The 19,355-nt window shown below is 40.5% G+C and overlaps 1 protein-coding gene across 6 annotated transcripts in view; it reads right to left on the reverse strand.

Annotated features, from left to right (window-relative positions):
• Positions 1–19,355, reverse strand: part of LOC117211790 (neurexin-3-like) — a 295,832-nt gene that overhangs the window by 109,831 nt on the left and 166,646 nt on the right. For all 6 annotated transcript variants that reach the window (XM_033456011.1, XM_033456008.1, XM_033456010.1 and 3 more), the window contains one exon: positions 9,243–9,351. In XM_033456011.1, the coding sequence (XP_033311902.1) occupies positions 9,243–9,351 (109 nt within the window). The remainder of the gene's footprint in view (positions 1–9,242; positions 9,352–19,355) is intronic.

The following is a 19,355-nucleotide window of genomic DNA, read 5'->3' on the forward strand; positions in this document are numbered from 1 at the left end:
AGTCTTGAAATGGGAACGTAATTCTTCTAATCCTCAGTTCTTCTTATCGTTTGGTCTCCACAACGTGATTGTCATCTTTGACAATGTTGAAAAACACATCTGAGGGAATTTCCAACATAGCGGGAAAACAAGCAACAGACTTTTATGGACTTTTGTTGTATGGGATGTTCAAGGAATGTCAGTGAACAGTCTTGAAATGGGAACGTAATTCTTCTAATCCTCAGTTCTTCTTATCTTTTGGTCTCCACAACGTGATTGTCATCTTTGACAATGTTGAAAAACACAACTGAGGGAATTTCCAACATAGCGGGAAAACAAGCAGCAGACTTTTATGAATTTTTGTTGTATGGGATGTTCAAGGAATGTCAGTGAACAGTCTTGAAATAGGAACGTAATTCTTCTAATCTTCAGTTCTTCCTATCGTTTGATTTCCACAACGTGATGGTCATCTTTGACAATGTAACTGTCGTTGGCAGACAGTTATAGTCACAGTATAGTCACAGTATAGTCATCAGAACGCAAACGCTGAGAGTTTCTCCTACAGTTAAATGGTTGACTTTTCTATCTTTGGTTTTGCAACGCGAATTGGAATATTTTAAAACGTCGATTCGATTTACGGCAATTAATTAATTTTTTGAAAAGAAAAGCAGGTTCCTATCTGGATCGATTGCAATCTACAAGCTGGAGAATTATGCGCAGAGATATTTCATTGAGAATTAATTCGATTGCGATTGTCTAACGCACGGAGAATACTAAGATAACGAAAAGTGCTGGTTCAGTTACCTTCTCGCTGGCCTGTCGATAATTTACAAGCATCGAGCTTAATACCAGCCGAAGCTGTCAAACCGTAAATTATTATCGAAAATATCGGCCAGCCGCAGGCGTTTTCCTTCTACTTTCTTCGAGAAATTTTCCACGGCAGTTGGCTGTTTCCCGGGCCTTTGAATAATTAACGAAAATCGTCGGTAGCAAGTTTCGCGAGAGGAATCGACGCGTCTGTGCACGCCGAGGAAACTGCAAATTAAAAATTTCTTCCGCGTAACTTCTCGAGCGCTCGATTCCACAGTTATCGAGATAAAACATAAGCGTGGCGAGTTCCTTTCTAAACAGAAGCTTTCCAGTCTAAAAATATTCTCGAAAATCAACCTGTCGATGTTTGTTCAGCCGTCTTCAGGAATTTAACGTAATAAACAAAGTAAGATAAAACGGAAGACGCTGCAGGAGGAACTGGCTCGTACATTGAAGTATATTCGAGTAACGAATAATTAATAGAAAATGAAATAAGATAAGGACAGTGCAAGCCAGGATATACGCGTCTCATTTTTCTCGGTCTTAATAAAATTCCTTCCGCTCTGCTTTCTTTCATTTTCTTATTCCACCCGGCGAGATTTACTTTCCACTTTTTATTCTCCGCCCGGTTTCCTTTAGCACGCCGCCCTCGTCGTATTTCCTGCGCAGCCAACGCATTGTCCTTCCATCACCTCGGGCTTCAACGTGGAATTCCTGCTGGAATTGCTTGCGCTCGCCTCGGCTGTTGCTTCGATATTTATGCTAAATAGGGATTTCCTATCTAAATACGATATTGTAGCACGGGCCAGTGTCGCAGAGGAAACAACGCGCCGTGCAATCGCCATGTTCTTCGGCTGCTGCATTTTCGCATTAAAAGCACAACTAGATCACTGCCACTACTTCTTATCCAATTTTATTAGTCGTCTCGTATGGTTTCCCGATTTTTACCGATGTTATCCACCTGACATTCTGATGATTTCGTTGAAACAAAAATCTAATTATCGAACTGACAAACCAAAGTGTGTAGCGGACTACAATGCTTTTCGTAAAGAATACATAGCCCACGGTGTGCTTCTTCGTAAAAAGTGAGCAGCGCTCAAAGGGTTGAAATACAGTCAACTCAATGGACTTGCAAAAATCAAGTTCATTCTAAACGCTGGAAGTTTCCAATTTTTCGTGCGTGTACTTGAAAAATAGCTCCGATCTCGGCTAATAAATCGAGTTTTCACGGCAATAATATGCTCACAGAATATTTCCAATCGGCCTTTAAGTTTATTAAAAAATACTATTGACATGTTTAATTACGTTTTTCTTTCCAAGTAACAATTATCAAGGGAGTTGCGTTTGCATTTTCATTCTGAAGATTACGCCGAAGCACCGAGTTTGTTCGTTTCAGAAAAATCAATCCAAGTACCTTGAACGTGTTCGTTTGAACGTCAAAGTGAGTTAGTACGAACGCGTCTTTTCTTCTGATCTGACTCGGTGAATATTACCATCTTCTACCGTGTGTGGCATAATTTTCGTTAAGACAGAATTTGAAAGTGGATAAGTTTCTGTATCGTCGTTCGTAGAAAATACTTTGACAAATTGCACAGTGTTTTTATTTTTCTCTTTCTTTTTTTTTTTTTTTTTTTTTGGAAATTTTGCTCGTGACAGCCGGAAGAATATTTGGAGAAATTTTTGGCGACAAACGCGACTCGTTTCAACAAATTCTGTTTCTGACAGAGCAATAACAGTTTTACAAATTTCACCGTGTCACCGGAGAAAACGTACTTCCTACTTCCGCGAAACAGAGTAATATCGCGGGTAATTCTATCACGAAGAAACCCGCGAATATCTTTCAGAAATATTCCGGCCGTTGCAAATTTCTTTCGCCGGACAACATTTTGTACGTTGGATCGCGTCGCACGTTAAAATCCACGTCAAATGTTACGTGAAACGTAAAAGTACTTTACCGCAAACGAAGCTCGGTAACTGCAGCCTCGAGCGAACAGGCGAAATCTTTCAGCTACACAGCTTCCCCACTTATCGAAATTTCCCAGTAAATGAGGTCTAACGAAGGAAAATTCGACGAAGCTTCGTACGAATTACCTTTACCTTTTCACAAAATCTTGCTATTTCAAGCTTCCTCTTGCAACTTATTTCACTCGACGTACGTCAATGCGAAAGTTATGCGTTTCAGCGACGAAGAATTAGCTTGCACGGATATGCACGTGGTCGAGAGACGAAGAAACTGGAATATAATTTGCCTCTTTTCACGATTTTCCAGACAAACGTAATGTAGCATCGTGGACGAGGGGCCTGGGGGGGTGTCGGGCGAATTATAAACATGCTGTTGCGGAACATGTGCGTGATGGGGCTAAGCGAAAAGACAAGAGCTTGCTACGGGACAAAAACGAATCAGAACGAATCAGACGAAGCAGTCAGTGAGAGTTGAGAAGCCAGAGAGTGCGAAGTGACGAGAATTGCAAATTAACTATCTAATTGTTACGTTGGTCGACTCTCTACCTAAACCAGGCCACACACCGCCGGCAAGATGGTAGTCGGGTGTCTTCAGATCCTTACTGCGTACCCTCGATAGTCTCAAGTACCCTCCATAAATCTCAGGAACTTTCTAGTCAAGGTCCTTCAGACCGAACAAATATTCTTTCACTGAATTGTTTTCTAAAGTTTATCGTCCACCGCGGGTTGACGCGGGAAAGTTGCCTTTTCTCACGTACGAGGCCTCTCACTAGCAACTTTATCTCGAGAGCGGTTAGCATCCTCCCTCACCCACCACCATAGCAAATAAGCAATTAACAACGAAGCCTATTTCCCTCGCTCTCCTAGCCAAAATTGTCATCGACAAATCCGATGGTCCCGTGAGCTGGACACACCCATCCTCGGCTTTCCTCCGCCACAGCATCGTCACCGAACTTGGCTGATTTTCCATCTTTCAAACAGTCGACATCCTTTGACCGGGTTTCCACCCTTAGATCAGTCACTTACTTAACTTACACACGCGCACCAGCGTAACTATCTTCTTTACAAAGTTGTTGGAATAAACTGTGATTTAGAACTTGTTATATCAGCGTCATATTTAATTGAACTACCTCTATTATCCTAATCGAAATAGGGGATCGATCATTTCGCGGCGTCGATTATCTAATCGTAAGGGGATTTTACGACTCCCGTTGACGTGTTTCCTCCGCGAGTGGTCGAAACGCTAGTTGTCTTAATTATAATACGTTATTGTGATTAGTTCGCGTTAAATAACCATAGTTACCTGTTTAACTAACATTTGTTTAATCCATTTATTGTAAACGTAAATTGCAGTAAAGATCCTACAGTAACAATTGGAAGAAAGAAGACAATATCCAACGATTGATGAAAGTTGGTCTCGTAGAAGGCTGGCTGTTAGAAATTCCAGTTACAATGTGGCAAATAATTCGAGTTAAAGTAAGTTTTATTTCGACTTGTACAGTTTTCCGCGGAAGGTCTACGAAGAAGATCGTAGTTTCACAGAATCCGAGTGTACCTGGTACCTTAAACTGATATCACAGCAGATATTATTGATAATTATCAATTAAACTCTAGAATTTTAATAAACTTGAAAAGTTTCCTGCAAAATCGATATGATTTATAATAAAAATACAAAGATCTAATTATTGTCATCAAAGATTTCCCACCGAGCGGCGGTTCTAGTCGCTGTGAATTACGAACTGACAGTATCCTGGTAACAAAACTTTCCTGCTGCAGTGTTTTAACAACGTACGATAGATTTTCATGCAAAGGAATTGGCGACGCAAAGTTGCGCCATATCCGGAAAAAAGTCGCGACATTGACCGTACGTATAAACCTTGTTCGACGAAAATTCATTGAGATTCGACGTTTTGGCAAAATGTTTGCCGGCGATATGAGGCAAAACGGGCAAACGTTGAAACGAACTCGAACGTTCGAATGATCGGAAAGCGGAAAAACCTGCGTTTCAAGTAGCGAGCGGAACGAGGACGCGCACGTTGACTGCAGTTTCGCAACTGTCGTTACAAAGCGTATCGATGCAAATGAAACGACACGACGTTAGAAACGTGGAGCGTAGGGTAAGGAGCGTAGCAGGGCAGAGTAAATTGTGTGCCTGTGCCAGATGTAAAACGGTTGATTGCCTTGCAAACGTTGCGTTCCCGACGACGATTCTACACAGAGCAGGTAAATGGTAACAGCGTAGGAGAGTTGTAGCCGAGTGCCTATCGCTGCCAATGAGAGACAATCGGATTTAGGTTCGGGGCGATAAAGAACGCGCGATAGATTGGAACGCAGTGCTAACTGTTACGAGCTAGTTAGTCCGCGGTGTTGGGACGCGTTTGACGATCGTAAAAGTATCGATACGCTTTGTCGTTTGTTCGTAAAAAGGGAAATTGCTTCCTTAATCGATGCGACAACTTTCGTTGTTTGTACCGTTGTTTCGTACGCTGCCTTTAATCCTTTTATCGCGACGTGTTTCAAGTTGTTCCTACAGTTGTTTCATTCCGGCTATTCCAAGTTACCGATGTACAGGCTGTACATAAAACGAAACGATTTTTCCCATCGTTTTTCGACTAGTTTTTCGCAACTCGAATATTTATACATTTTTGTGTTTAACATTGTTACGATAATTAAATATTACAGGACTCGTTAAGGGAAGAAAATTCTTGTCACAAGACAGGAGAAATATTTACAAAATTATCACAATTAAATTATTTACAAATTTTCGACCGTCTCTGTCGAATCGAAAAATAAAGAGAAATTTTATGGGTCTTTAAGCTATTTAGGTTTCAGCTTGCCATTTGAAAAAAGATTTATGCACCGATACAATAATTGTTTATAAATAGTTCAATTCTGTGATGATAGTTCTAGACACAACAATGTACTAATGACACGTGTTAGAAGATCAAAGTCATTAACGATGATAGATAATCGTGTTTCCTTTAATCGCTTAAAGATTACTGCATAGAAATAATTTGCTGTTTATATACAGGGTGTAAATAAAATTTTTTTTTTTAAATCTTTCTTTTTTCGAAAATTCAAAGTGGATTTTCTCGAAAACAAAGCCTCGAACGAAAAATTGTTATTCTATATTTTCGACTTCTTTTTTCGCGTAGAATCACCCCCTTTCCGCTTGTACCGCCAGTTACCAACCACCCTGTATATAAATTTCTTTTCTATCGTTGCAAGGTTTCTATGGGAAACCGAACGCCATAGCGAAAGAGGAAAATTTGAGAATATTGTTTGAGCGATTGCTGGCGGATTGCTTGAACGACGAACGATAGTGACTGAGATACTTTTGACATCACAGTTCGTTGTAGGCGAAGAGATCTATCGTTTTCGAAAGAGCTTGTCTTCAGGGTTCAAGCTTTCGCGAAATCCAAACGACCGGAAATACGATGTTGCCCTGAAAACGCGACCACTCGTTTAAAAACGACGCAGAAAGAAAAAGAGCATTGGCGGCCGGCGAAAAAAGAGGCAAAATGTTGGAAATGAATATTACATAAACCTGGGATCCAATTTTCTGCTCTCAACGGAAGCTTACGTCACCGCGAGGCATCCAATAAAAAATGAACGACGCTCGGTTGAAAACGAAAAACCTGGCCAAAAGCTATCTGCGTGTAACTCGCCATTGACGTTCCAACAAAAGCAAAAATATCATCGTGACTTTTTAACGCGATTACAGCTCGCAGGTACGCCGAAGGCGTCTCGCTTCCAACAACTTTCCAAAATATCTCGCTCGCCGGCCAAATTACGCGTCTCACACGGCGCACAGTAACGAAATGCTTGATCGCAGTTCAAACGTAATTGTCAGCACTGACAAACTACGTGGTAGAACGTGTCACGTTGTTTGTACGATTCTCCCTTCCATTTCCCACTACGATTTTTTTTCCTTAATTTTTGACACACCTTGGAAAAATATTATTTACGGTATTTCTCACGTGCAATATTTTCAAATATTGTTGCACCTGTACGATAACGCGTTATGCAAACCTCAAACTGCTACACAGCATCGTCTCTCTACCGATTGGAAAAACGTCTGTACTTTAGAAACGAAAATTGACAAAACCAATTCGAGTTCAAAAGTAATTTGGAAATTCACGAATTGAGTAACGACATTCCAATCGATCTTCGCGAACGTAGCTATTGTACAGTTTATTTTCAGCGTTTCAACGCTAAGGGAATTCGACTAATGAAATTAGCGTTGTCCACGAGATCGACGCGAATGCAGTTAAAACGTCATCGACTGAGCAAAGACACCTCGTCTTTGACATTCTACAAAAATCGTTGCTCTAGTTGCGACCAGTGGCTCTCTTCTGGCCGCTGGAAAATCGCCTCTGCAGTTGGCTTTCCAAAAAATATCGATTTACAACGTACCGACTGATAGACGTGCGCGTAGGAAAAAGCGATAAAACCGATCCGGATAGAAATATTTTCTCTATTCGAGCTGGCTCGTTGCAGACGACCGAGTTCGAATTTGAACACGGCAACCCCTTTTTGTATTTGTTCCTTGAAAAGCGCCAACGAGATCACCGATGTGTGACTAAATACCTCGCACGAAAATCCAAAAAGGGATTGGTATAATAGCGCGATGAACAAGGATGATCTGAATTCACAGCGTTCTCGTTACTCTCGTTGTGGTCTATGCAGGTGGCTTAGTCGGAAATTCGTCGAGTTTCCAAGATGATTCGGTCTGGCGCATAGGCTTTCAATTTTCTACCTGTCTGTATTTTTTTTTTTTTTTTTTTTTTTTTTGATAAGAGCCTTTTTGAATTCAGATATCTCACTTCGTTCGTGCGTGAGATGGTTTGAACGCTGTATTGTGAACTATCGCGGTCCAGATTTCTATCTACAGTGAATTGCGATAATATTGCAACTGTGCGATACGCGCGTTTGCTTGAAATCGCGTTGACGAATCGATGTATCGAACGTTAATGCAGTGTCGTTGTCAATCGTACGGAAATATCGCGCAGAAGATGATAAGGTAGAAAAGTTTGCGTAACTGAGGCGAAGAGAGGGATCTTCTTGCAAAGTATCACGCTTTTCAGACTCTTGTTCATTCAGTGTCTTCCTGAAAGTTTGTTTCTAAATTTTTAACAATTTTGCAGATTGAAAGGCTACACTGGCAAGTAGGAAGATTAATTGAGTTAAGAACAATTTTGAGACAAGCAAAATGAAAATGCGTATTTTCTATCCACCTGTTTCCGTTAACAACAATTTTAGAATTGCAGTGGCGCGAGCCTATTAAACGCGCAAGCGTCAGAAAGCTCAATAATCGAAGCACTTGATCGATCAAAAGTTTCTTTCAAATAGAATGGCTTCTTTCATATCAAAAGTAAAATATTGGGTTGGCAACTAAGTGGTTGCGGACCGTGTCATTAATTGGTAATGGCAAAATCCGCAGTCACTTAGTTGCCAACCCAATATATTGGCTGTATCTTAAAAAATCATTCTCATAGAAATTCCGGAAGACTTCGAACCATAATATTTATAAGAAACGTAGGTGATATACGAAAGCGTAATTGCATTGACGAATCGACAATTACTATCGTTATCTAACTATACTTTTTTATTTCTACAACGGAAGACGCGTAAATTGGTCCAATTTAGACGAGTTTTCCGAATGAATTTTCGGCTGATAAAATTGACTATTATTTAATCTATTTTTCTAATTAATTATTTATCTAACTATACTCTTTTATTTCTATAACGGAAGACGCGTAAATTTGTCCAATTTAGACGAGTTTTCCGGATGAATTTTCGGCTGATAGAATTGACTATTATTTAATTTATTTTCCTAATTATACTTTTTTATTTCTACAACGGAAGACGCGTAAATTGGTCCAATTTAGACGAGTTTTCCGAATGAATTTTCGGCTGATAGAATTGACTATTATTTAATTTATTTTCTTAATTATACTTTTTTATTTCTACAACGGAAGACGCGTAAATTGGCCCAATTTAGACGAGTTTTCCGCATGAATTTTCGGCTGATAGAGAGGGATCTTGCAAAGTATCACGCTTCGTCTGACTTATCGCACTTTCTATCACTTGAATACATGAAATTCTTGCCTATCCAGAGCCACCGGTAATTAAGTCGTGTCTCGACCGATTCTACTAGCAACTTGATGAATTCCTTGCATACTAAGATCAATTAATTCCTTGGCAGTTAATAATCTCGTACTTTGACATTAAAAAGTGCCAATTTGTACGAAGTAGAGCAATCAGTTTTGAGTGAACCCCTAGCGACTGAATTGATTTAACCCACGATTTACGTTCGAGAATTTTGGGCCGATTTACCTTTGGTCCGATCATCGTACTACGGGCTATGCCCGTGGTTGTAGGTTAAGGGGTCAACGTAAGACGATGTCGAACGATGGTTCGTACGAAATGGAAAAACGGTGTTGAATGGAAAAATAGTATTTCGCGAGAAGAGTTGTTCATCGACTTACCTCTAACAGCTGGCTCGTCGTCGATCTGGAATTTCAAGGAAGCTGCCCTCCTGGAGAACCTGAGCGTGTGCCACATATCGTCGTTCAGACCTTGTCCGGCGACCAGTGTCTGAAAATAAAGGGAAATATATGGCATTAGTGAAAAGAGAAATACACGTTTAACAGGTTTTTCTTGCTGCTTGCGACAGAGATCTGTTATTATTTTTGAACAAAGCGAGAAGCCAGGCTGGAGCTTTTAATTAAAATTGCTGTGTGCGAGCGCTTGTTGAACCTTATAACTCGTTACGTAATTAAAACATTTTTCAAATTTTTCATTCTCGCATTACATTCGTCAAAGTATTTCTCATATTTAAAGTAATTTCTCCTACTTATATTTTTTAATGCTGTTCGCATCTATAGAAGCCCACCACACGAATCGGATAACTTAATATTAAATTTGTATTATTATAATACAAGTCAACGTTACGACTAATTTGACTAATTTTATAATTACTCGAGATCGGATAAAAAGTGGCGATATTATCGTTCGCGGTGAATCAGCACGGAAGGATAATTCCAAAGCTGAATTTGTCTCGAACTTCGATCAAGCGGGTTTAATTAAATTAGGATTCCTATGAACCGTTTCGGCCAGAAACCACGTTCTACAATCAAAATCTCGTTCTCATCGTATTCAGAATTATAAGCTGGCCGCAAGCTTGCAACCTGCGTTCCATTCTTCGGCTTACGGGTCGCCTTCAAACGAAATTGATTGCGTGTTGCAGGATGAAACAGCTGGAACGCCGAGGAAATTCGCGCGATGAAAATATCTCGGGCGGGAACGTGCCGATTGAATTACACCGTGCGGATGCAATAATGGACACTTGAGCGTGAGCAATTAGCACGGTGCGATCGCCGGGCCATTAAGAAAGTATAACGAGGCTATTTTTCAAGGGTTGTTCATTAAGCCCTTAACTCTTTCCTGAGCTTAATGCTTCTCCTTGAACTTCAAGCTTCTCGTTTTCTAGTTTTCCACGCGGCGTCGCGATATGTTCGTTACGTAACAGTTGATTTCTAATTACAGCTAATTTCAGATAATTTCAGATAATTTCATCGATTGCGAAGTAATGAATTGAGGAACAGAATTTATTTATTTCGTCGAAGGGAAAGATACTAGGTTGTCCGAAAAGTGCGTTTCCTTCGCAGACACGTCTTTTGCACAAACATGAGATCTAATCTGTCCAACGTTGTGACTCTAATTCCTAATTTGATAAAATAATATAAAACGAAAGATGTTATGCATCCGTTGTTTCTTTATAAAACGAAAGAAACTTTCCGGACGACCTAGTAGAAAGCCGCGGAAACGTCCACGTGGCTTTTCAGATACGTTGAGGAACGACGAGAAGCGAGTGAGACGGTGTCAAACAGACCCAACACATCTCGTTACAAATAATATCCTTAAATATCTTTGTCGATAGAAGGCATCGATTTATGTAGCGACAGGGTAGTTTCTGAATTGGTAGGCGCGTTTTCTGCCATATCCGGTTGTTACGGTTCGAACTGGTTTGGCAGAGTGGCACGAACACTGCGTAGGAAAATGGTCATCGGCCATCTGACGAGGCGAGCTCAATTTTTGCTCTACTTTCCAAGGAATCGAGAGCCCTGAGGCCTGCAAACGGAAAACCTGAAATTCTACTCTGTCGAACGGAGTTCGCGATCAGCTTTCCCATTACAATTACAATTCTCGAGTATACTGCAGCGAATGAACGTGTTCTAATTGCAATAAAAATTATTCTATTGCAGAATTATCGCATTATAAAAGATCCTGTGACATATAAATCGATCGTATCGTGGACGATTCGTAGGAGAAATTTTCGAAGACTCAGCCGGAGCTCTGTGTATTCTCACAAGTTTGCACGACAAAGGAATTATAAGCGAAGCACGTGGCAAACGTCGTGTTACTTTGAGATACGGAAAGAAGGGAAGTACTCGTCGATGGAACGACAGCGCGTGGAAATATCGCTGAGTCGATTGGCCGAAACGTGGAGTATCGTTTGGGAGTTTGCACGCACGACCGACGTATGAGGCAGTTTGAAATAATTTTCGCCCAACGACGAACGAGTCCGTCTGCGATTTATGGCAGCGGAAAGCAACGTGATCAGTGGGACGTGTGTTCGTCTCGGTCGGTCGCACTCTATGACGGAATTTCGAATTCCACTTGTGTCATAGGTGGCATTTTTCTATCGGCCGTGTGGTAGCCCGCGACACCTACAAAGCACGCAAATCGTCCTACCTTTTACCTTCACGCGCTCATCAATTAATAAACAGGAAATGACAATTAATAAATAAGAAATTGTAATTATTCATTTTATATTCGGTAGAAAAATTTCCATTCTCACGACTTATGGGGGCTGTGCTTTAGACCAGATTGTTATATTATTATCAGTATTATCGTTTTGTTTTATTAAATGCCGAAAACACGACAAGTTCGACCGCTTTTTCGTCTTTGCACTCGTCCCATTTTATGGTTTTCCGGGTAAATGGTAACTTCTTTTATTCCCAGGGATTATCGCTCTTAAATAACGTGCTGCGAGAATGTCTCATTCGCAAGGAGCTGGGAAGACGGCCATTCGTTTAGCGCGCACCGTAAACAAAATCTTACGATTCGACGAGAACGTAACGCGACAAAAATGGAATTTTCTTGACGAAACGGACAAGAGGATTGTAAAGGGAGAGCGGCGTGGCGATTACGGTAAATCCACAGCTTTGGCTGCGTGTGTATTTTCGTTACGCCAGAGGATAGGTGAAATGTATGCACGGTCCCGTTGTTCAGAGCTCGCTCGACGATCCTCGATACGCGTACAGTTAACCATAGCGGGGAGTAGCATCGATAAACTAACAACACGGAGCCTCCTCGTTTGGTTAAACCACCATAAATCCGGCCAACTCGTCACTATCTGCTAACTGGTTTGGTCTACGCTGCCAGCCGCGATATTCATCTATCACGTGGCATCTGACACACGTTTGTCATCTGACGTCACCTTTGCACCGCCAGCTATCGCTCGTGCTCGCCTCTGTGAAATTTCACTGTTATTTTCAATCGCTGCGGCTGGCGAGCTTCCGATCGACGACAGTCACACGCTCGTCCCCAATCAAATTCATTATCATCTCCAGACGAGATTAGTATATTCTCTTCTGAGATACATAGTTTGTCGATTTTAGTCCAACAGAATCAAAAGTGATGTATTTACATATGAAAGAAGGAGAGACATATCTTGTTCAGAACTTTGCATCTTAATAAATAATGGTATAGGAACACTAAATTTACATTTAGAATTCATATTAGAATAGTTATATATTTATTTGATAAGCGATTTCAAAGATATTCATCGGTACACATCTGCACGCATGACTGTTAATTGAACAGTTTATATTCATTTGATTTTCACATACTTCCACGCACTGATATTCACATACAAGTATCACTACTACGCAGCTAACCTAGTCTAGCACATAAAATTCTACATATCTCAGTATATTTATCATAATTATTAGGTTGTTTTATTAAGCTCAGTTCTGTTAGGTTTTAGCCTTCTCGAGGAGGATTCTGGTCTTTTAACGATGAACGCGATAGCAGATGTAGGTTAATGACAGATATTAAAAAATATAACACGTTATAATAGCATGCCGTGTCGCAATTTAAGAACACGAAGTGTTAACTCACGAAGGACAGAAGAATGGTTCGTCGTAATTTCGTAATTACATCAATTTCTTTATATTTCATAAAATCGCCAGGTCTAGACGGAAGAAACAACCACGATGAAATATCAAACGAGTGTTTAGAATGCTCTTTCATAGCCACGCTCTTCGGAGCTAGAATTTCATGATGTAGGTTGATCGAATTACGCAGTACCCTGACCTTGATAACATATTCCGAGCTCCTCCTCGTTCTAATTATCTAATTGTTCTACTCTCGCCAAAGTTGCTATTAAAAAACTCTACAAATTGTCCAGCAGTTTGTCTACACGAGATAGGAATCCTGACTTGGCTCGAACGCTTCTAAGTCGAAGTGACAACTTAGGGAAAGTCTGAAGCTAAGACTGACAGAAATCGTGCAGTACCCTCACCTTGATAACATACTTCGAGCTCATAGAAATCCACCAGCTCCTCCTCGTTCTAAACACCTAATTGTTCTGCTCTCATCAAAGTTGCTATTAACAACAAACAAAGTTGCTGCAATCCTGACTTGGTTTGAACACTTCGAAGGCGAAGTGACAACAAAGTGGGAAATAAGACAGACAGAAATCGTGCAGTACCCTGACCTTGATAACATACTCCGAGCTCATAAAAATCCACCAGCTCCTCCTCGTTCTAAACACCTAATTGTTCTGCTCTCATCAAAGTTGCTATTAACAACAAACAAAGTTGCTGCAATCCTGACTTGGCTCGAACACTTCGAAGGCGAAGTGACAACAAAGTGGAGAATAAGACCGACAGAAATCGTGCAGTACCCTGACCTTGATAACATACTCCGAGCTCATAAAAATCCACCAGCTCCTCCTCGTTCTAAACACCTAATTGTTCTGCTCTCATCAAAGTTGCTATTAACAACAAACAAAGTTGCTGCAATCCTGACTTGGCTTGAACACTTCGAAGGCGAAGTGACAACAAAGTGGAGAATAAGACCGACAGAAATCGTGCAGTACCCTGACCTTGATAACATACTCCGAGCTCATAAAAATCCACCAGCTCCTCCTCGTTCTAAACACCTAATTGTTCTGCTCTCATCAAAGTTGCTATTAACAACAAACAAAGTTGCTGCAATCCTGACTTGGCTTGAACACTTCGAAGGCGAAGTGACAACAAAGTGGAGAATAAGACAGACAGAAATCGTGCAGTACCCTGACCTTGATGACATACTCCGAGCTTATAAAAATCCACCAGCTCCTCCTCGTTCTAAACACCTAATTGTTCTGCTCTCATCAAAGTTGCTATTAACAACAAACAAAGTTGCTGCAATCCTGACTTGGCTTGAACACTTCGAAGGCGAAGTGACAACAAAGTGGAGAATAAGACCGACAGAAATCGTGCAGTACCCTGACCTTGATAACATACTCCGAGCTCATAAAAATCCACCAGCTCCTCCTCGTTCTAAACACCTAATTGTTCTGCTCTCATCAAAGTTGCTATTAACAACAAACAAAGTTGCTGCAATCCTGACTTGGCTTGAACACTTCGAAGGCGAAGTGACAACAAAGTGGAGAATAAGACCGACAGAAATCGTGCAGTACCCTGACCTTGATGACATACTCCGAGCTCATAAAAATCCACCAGCTCCTCCTCGTTCTACTCTCATCAAAGTTGCTATTAAAACACTCTACAAATTGTCCAGCAGTTTGTCTACACGAGATCGGAATCCTAACTTGACTCGAACGCTTCTAAGTCGAAGTGACAACTTAGGGAAAGTCTGAAGCTAAGACCGACAGAAATCGTGCAGTACCCTGACCTTGATAACATACTCCGAGCTCATAAAAATCTACCGACTGTTCCTTATTGCAAATATCTAATTATCTCGCTAGGAAGAAATTCCGCGAATTGCTGCAATTTGTCCTCGCAAGATCAGAATCTTCACTTGGCTGGGGGAAGAAGAAGGCGCAACTTGGCGGCGGCAGCGACGATTGGAATAACAAAAGCTTTGAAATCTGACGTCGTCAGCCAAACTGGCTGAGAAGGTTCACGGAGGCGACGTGAAAAAGCACTCTTACCAGCGAGAGCCAAGTGAAATTACATAGAAAGTCTATCAGTAGACGGATATTACGGTCCTCCCCGGGGCAACTTTATCGCCGACTCACGCTCCGATAATCGCGCGTCTCTGCCGCTACCTACGAATCAATCCGGCAATTAAGGGACGTTTTGTCGCGGTGCTCGAGCTCGATCCAGCTTTATCGAATTCATCGGCTCCGCTTGGCTCGGCGTAGGAAATCGCAGCTGCATAAAGCGTTCAATCATGCCACGCCACGCGATAGGGTTTATCGATCGTCAGACGGCCTGCGTCTTTTTACCTGTTGTTTTATCGCAAGGCTGGTGGTGCTGATTGGCTGGTAGGATCGGCGGATTATTAAAAATATCGTTGAAAATTCGACGCAGTTCTTGCTCCATAAACAATTTCGCTGGGTCAGGGTTAGGCAAGGGACAGGTTTCTTTAAAAATAGGTTCGTAACGCGAGCTTCGTACCTTTTTCCGCTGACTCCCGTTCACTCATTATAGTTTTGACGCCTGTTAAACAGACACGCGTATTGGAATAATGGGAAATTCGCGTTGCCAATGAAGATCCGATTATCGTTGATCGACAAGTTCTCGTAAAAGTTCTTTCCTTTTATCGTATATTTAATAATAATAATAATAATGCTCCCTTCTGTTCTATTAAGACGAAGACTATACAGCGTTTGGAAAATCGGGTTGCTGTAAAAATCGGGTTGTTATAAAAGAGATGTTTGTGAAAGAGAGACACTTTATATGGGACAAGTTAAGAAAAAAGAACAAATCGCGAAAAAGCTAGTTTCACGAAAAATAAAGAGCATGGCATTTAATCAAATTTAGTTCTTCGACTCTACGAGATCACAGACGAGAACTGCGAAATTGATGCAAGTTTTGAAGCTAATTGCAGGATATATATATGGATATATGTTGTTTGCCACGGAATAAATTTAATAAATCAGTTGGCGATTCCGTTTGTGCCGTGCGATTCGACAGGTACGAAGCTGCATTTTTCTCCAAAGTACTTCTCTGAACGCGGCTTTTGATTTATAGCGTTTCACACGATGATTTGTGTTTAATTATAACGCATTGTGCACCGGCAACAGGCCTTTGCCGATTGTAATTGCGATCAATCAATGAAACAGATCGCAGACGTGAACTTAATACGATTATTCAACGGTCATCGATCGCAGTTAGGATCGAACAACGATCGATCAATCAAAACTGTGACATCGAATTTTTAATAACGTCAGATTTTATTAGAATTTATTCGACGTTTCTATAGCTCATTATTCATAAACGAAGAATGAAATATTTTCGAAACGACGAAACGAAGAATTACGTTTCCTTTAGTTCCACATGTAGACTTTCTATCTCGTCACTTTATGTGACTATCGCATTTTTATATCTTTTTATATCTTTACATCCTACAGCTGCTTGGTGTCGTAGAATTTCTGCAACCAATGTTCCGAATAAATATTACGTAAGTAGTTTCTGTGAATAAAAAATGAAGAAATCTCCCTTACAATTCCTTATGTATTATGTAAATTTGCTACTTTTACGAAAATAATTGAATTAACAAGCTTCTTAACTCGAGAAGCTTTTGATTTACGAAGAATCAAGAAGAAAAAGCTGGATTTACTCGCCTGGAATCTTCTGTAGTCAACGCGTACGCGAATTACAACAAACCCAAACGACATCTTCCTTTGAAATAAGCTCGTACAACGAGCCGAGTGTTCTACGTGTAACGTGGAACGAAAAGCAGGTTACAATGGCAGCGGGTAGACTTCCGGTCTCTCGTTGCAGAGAAAATGAACACGGTCCGAATGGAGGAAATATCTGTGTCGAGCACCCAAGTCTTTCACGAGCTCGTGAAGCAAACGTTTCTCGCCTTATCGCGTTCATTCTTCGATTGCTTCTTCCTTCGACGATCCATCGGCGGAAAAGTTCCTCCTCCTTCTCGAGGAAAACCGGAAGAACGATCTGCGATCGTAAAGGAGAGGAAGAAAAAAGCGAGAGAGACGCGACAACTTGGCTGGCTGCGCTCTTCTCGTGAAAAGAAACAACCGTACGAGCTGAAGAGAGAAAGAGAGAAGGAGTCGTTCGTTCGCTTCTCTCCGGAAGAATTATTTCCAAGGACGACTCCGGCACATTACTTCCGGTCCGTTTGTTTTCCACGGATAAAACTCGTCGGACGTAGCCGAAAGAAAATAAATAGAGATGATGCGGAACGCGACGATCGAGAGAAATGGGAAAAAAAGTGAGGGATCGAGAGGTTGAACGAGTTGGGGGCGTAGAGGCGGAAGCGGAACCTTCCCGGAAATTGATCAGGGGATCGTAAATATTTGACGAACGGGGGCAAATTTTAATTAAAATTCGCTATTTGAATATTCAGCCGGCTACAAAGAATTTTCTCCGCGGCAAATCAGCTTACCTGATCAGCTCCGCTCTCCGTGCGCTAATTTCCACGGTATCTCTTTAGGTCAACTAATCGTATTTCCCTCCATTTCCCCCTCCGTTCCTCCCGTGTTTTCTTCCGCCTGCCGAAATTCCTGTTTCACTCGCAGCGAAAGTATTTGAACATTCCGTAGGAACATTTTATAAATAAACCGTACAGCGGTTTAGAAGAATATTTCACTTACATAGGAGCTTTTTGAGAACAGAGTTAAGTTAGACAAGCTCGCGAAGGTATTTGAGACCTTGTGGAAACCTTTTGTGGATATATCGCGTGTGTTTCGAAATTTCTTATTGCAATAATATGCAGTATAATGTAATAATTAATTACTGTAATAGGTTACGTAATAACGAGGCAGAATTAATTAATTATGATTATGTTGGCAAAGTTTGGAAGGAGTTTAAAAATATCCCTGGAAGCTACGAGATATTTACTGTACAAGTATACACTTTGCAAAGATCACCAAAGTATTTGTACGACCAATTAATTATTCGCTGCATTGATAAGCCTCGTATAACAACTTTTTGATAAATGTACATTTGCAATAAATTGTTTGTGACTTTGATATGCGTATTCAGATCGGTTGAAAATTTTAGAGTTTCAAAAAGCTTCGTATAACGCGCATAATATATTCATAAAAATTTTCCGTGGCAAATGTGCAAATATTTTCGCGAGTCATTGGAATCGATTTTCCACGACCAACAAGGCGAGATGCAAATTTTAGGAGAAGAGTATGTTAGGTTGATGCTGATTGCAGGACCGCAAATATTCCAGGGATCGAGGTAAAACTTAATTAGAATATCTTAATGAAAACTTTGGGGTTATTTGTCTTCGACGAGTTTTTCAGAAATTTTATGAGAAACCTCGCGATTATTTTCGCACGCAGAGAATTTTTATATCCAATCAAGATATGTAAAATACGATGGGATATTTTTTGCCACCAAGTCTTTAGTTCTCCATAACGAAAATATCGTGGAAAAACATATCATCAAACTGGTTTTTCGCCATAAAATTTTACACGTTGTTCTGCTGAAAAGACTTTAGGCCAAGTAAAACGCTATTATCGGCCATGAAAATTCTAGATAAGATTTAATTCATCCAACAACGTCCGATAGAACTGGTTTTAACTTAAACTTTGCGCTCTCTACTCAACAGCTTATAAGTTTAAAATTCGTCCGATATTTCTTGCACATTAACTAATGAATTTTGAAATTGCGTTTCCAAGTTTCCTACGTCGATTTAAAATAAGAAAGCTGCCTTCCATAGCTGCACTTTTCACAAGCTACGAATATGTTAACAGTTAACTTCATCTAAATTTCCTATAGAACAACCACTGCTATGATACGACAGAAAAGAAAAAGAGACAAAACCGACATGTTAAATGTATTTATGATGGTCCGGGTTACTGAAACGAACCCACCTTATATTAAATACCAATGAAAATCATAGTGATCTGTATATTATCTAGATAATGGGCCCTCGTAATTAGCTTGAATAACTGTACGTGCATATATCACCTGTGACACGTGTATACACGTGCATACGCGTGTAACGCAGATAATGGAGTTCTGCCGGTGATTCCATCTGCTTGCAGCACTAACTTGTTCATATTGTTTCCATCATTTATTCGACATTCACTGGCATCTCTATTCACAGTGTTTCGATTCTCGATTTGTGCAAATTGCACGCAAATACATTTCCGCGTACGTCCGATCGCCTCATTGAATCTCGCTTTATTTGCTTCCACGGTAAATCTTGTTTTCTAATCTACTGTCTGATACTTAAAAATCATAAAATATTTGACAAATGAAAGGGAAAACCATCTTTGTATTCGTATCTCCCTTTCATCTTCATTCAATTTAGACGATCAATTTTGATATCAATTTCAGATACTGTGATTTAAAACGCGAATTTTTTGAAACAAA

Source organism: Bombus bifarius, unplaced genomic scaffold (genome assembly GCF_011952205.1).
Source record: "Bombus bifarius isolate JDL3187 unplaced genomic scaffold, Bbif_JDL3187 scf7180000008244, whole genome shotgun sequence".
In the NCBI taxonomy this organism is placed as follows: Eukaryota; Metazoa; Arthropoda; class Insecta; order Hymenoptera; family Apidae; genus Bombus; species Bombus bifarius.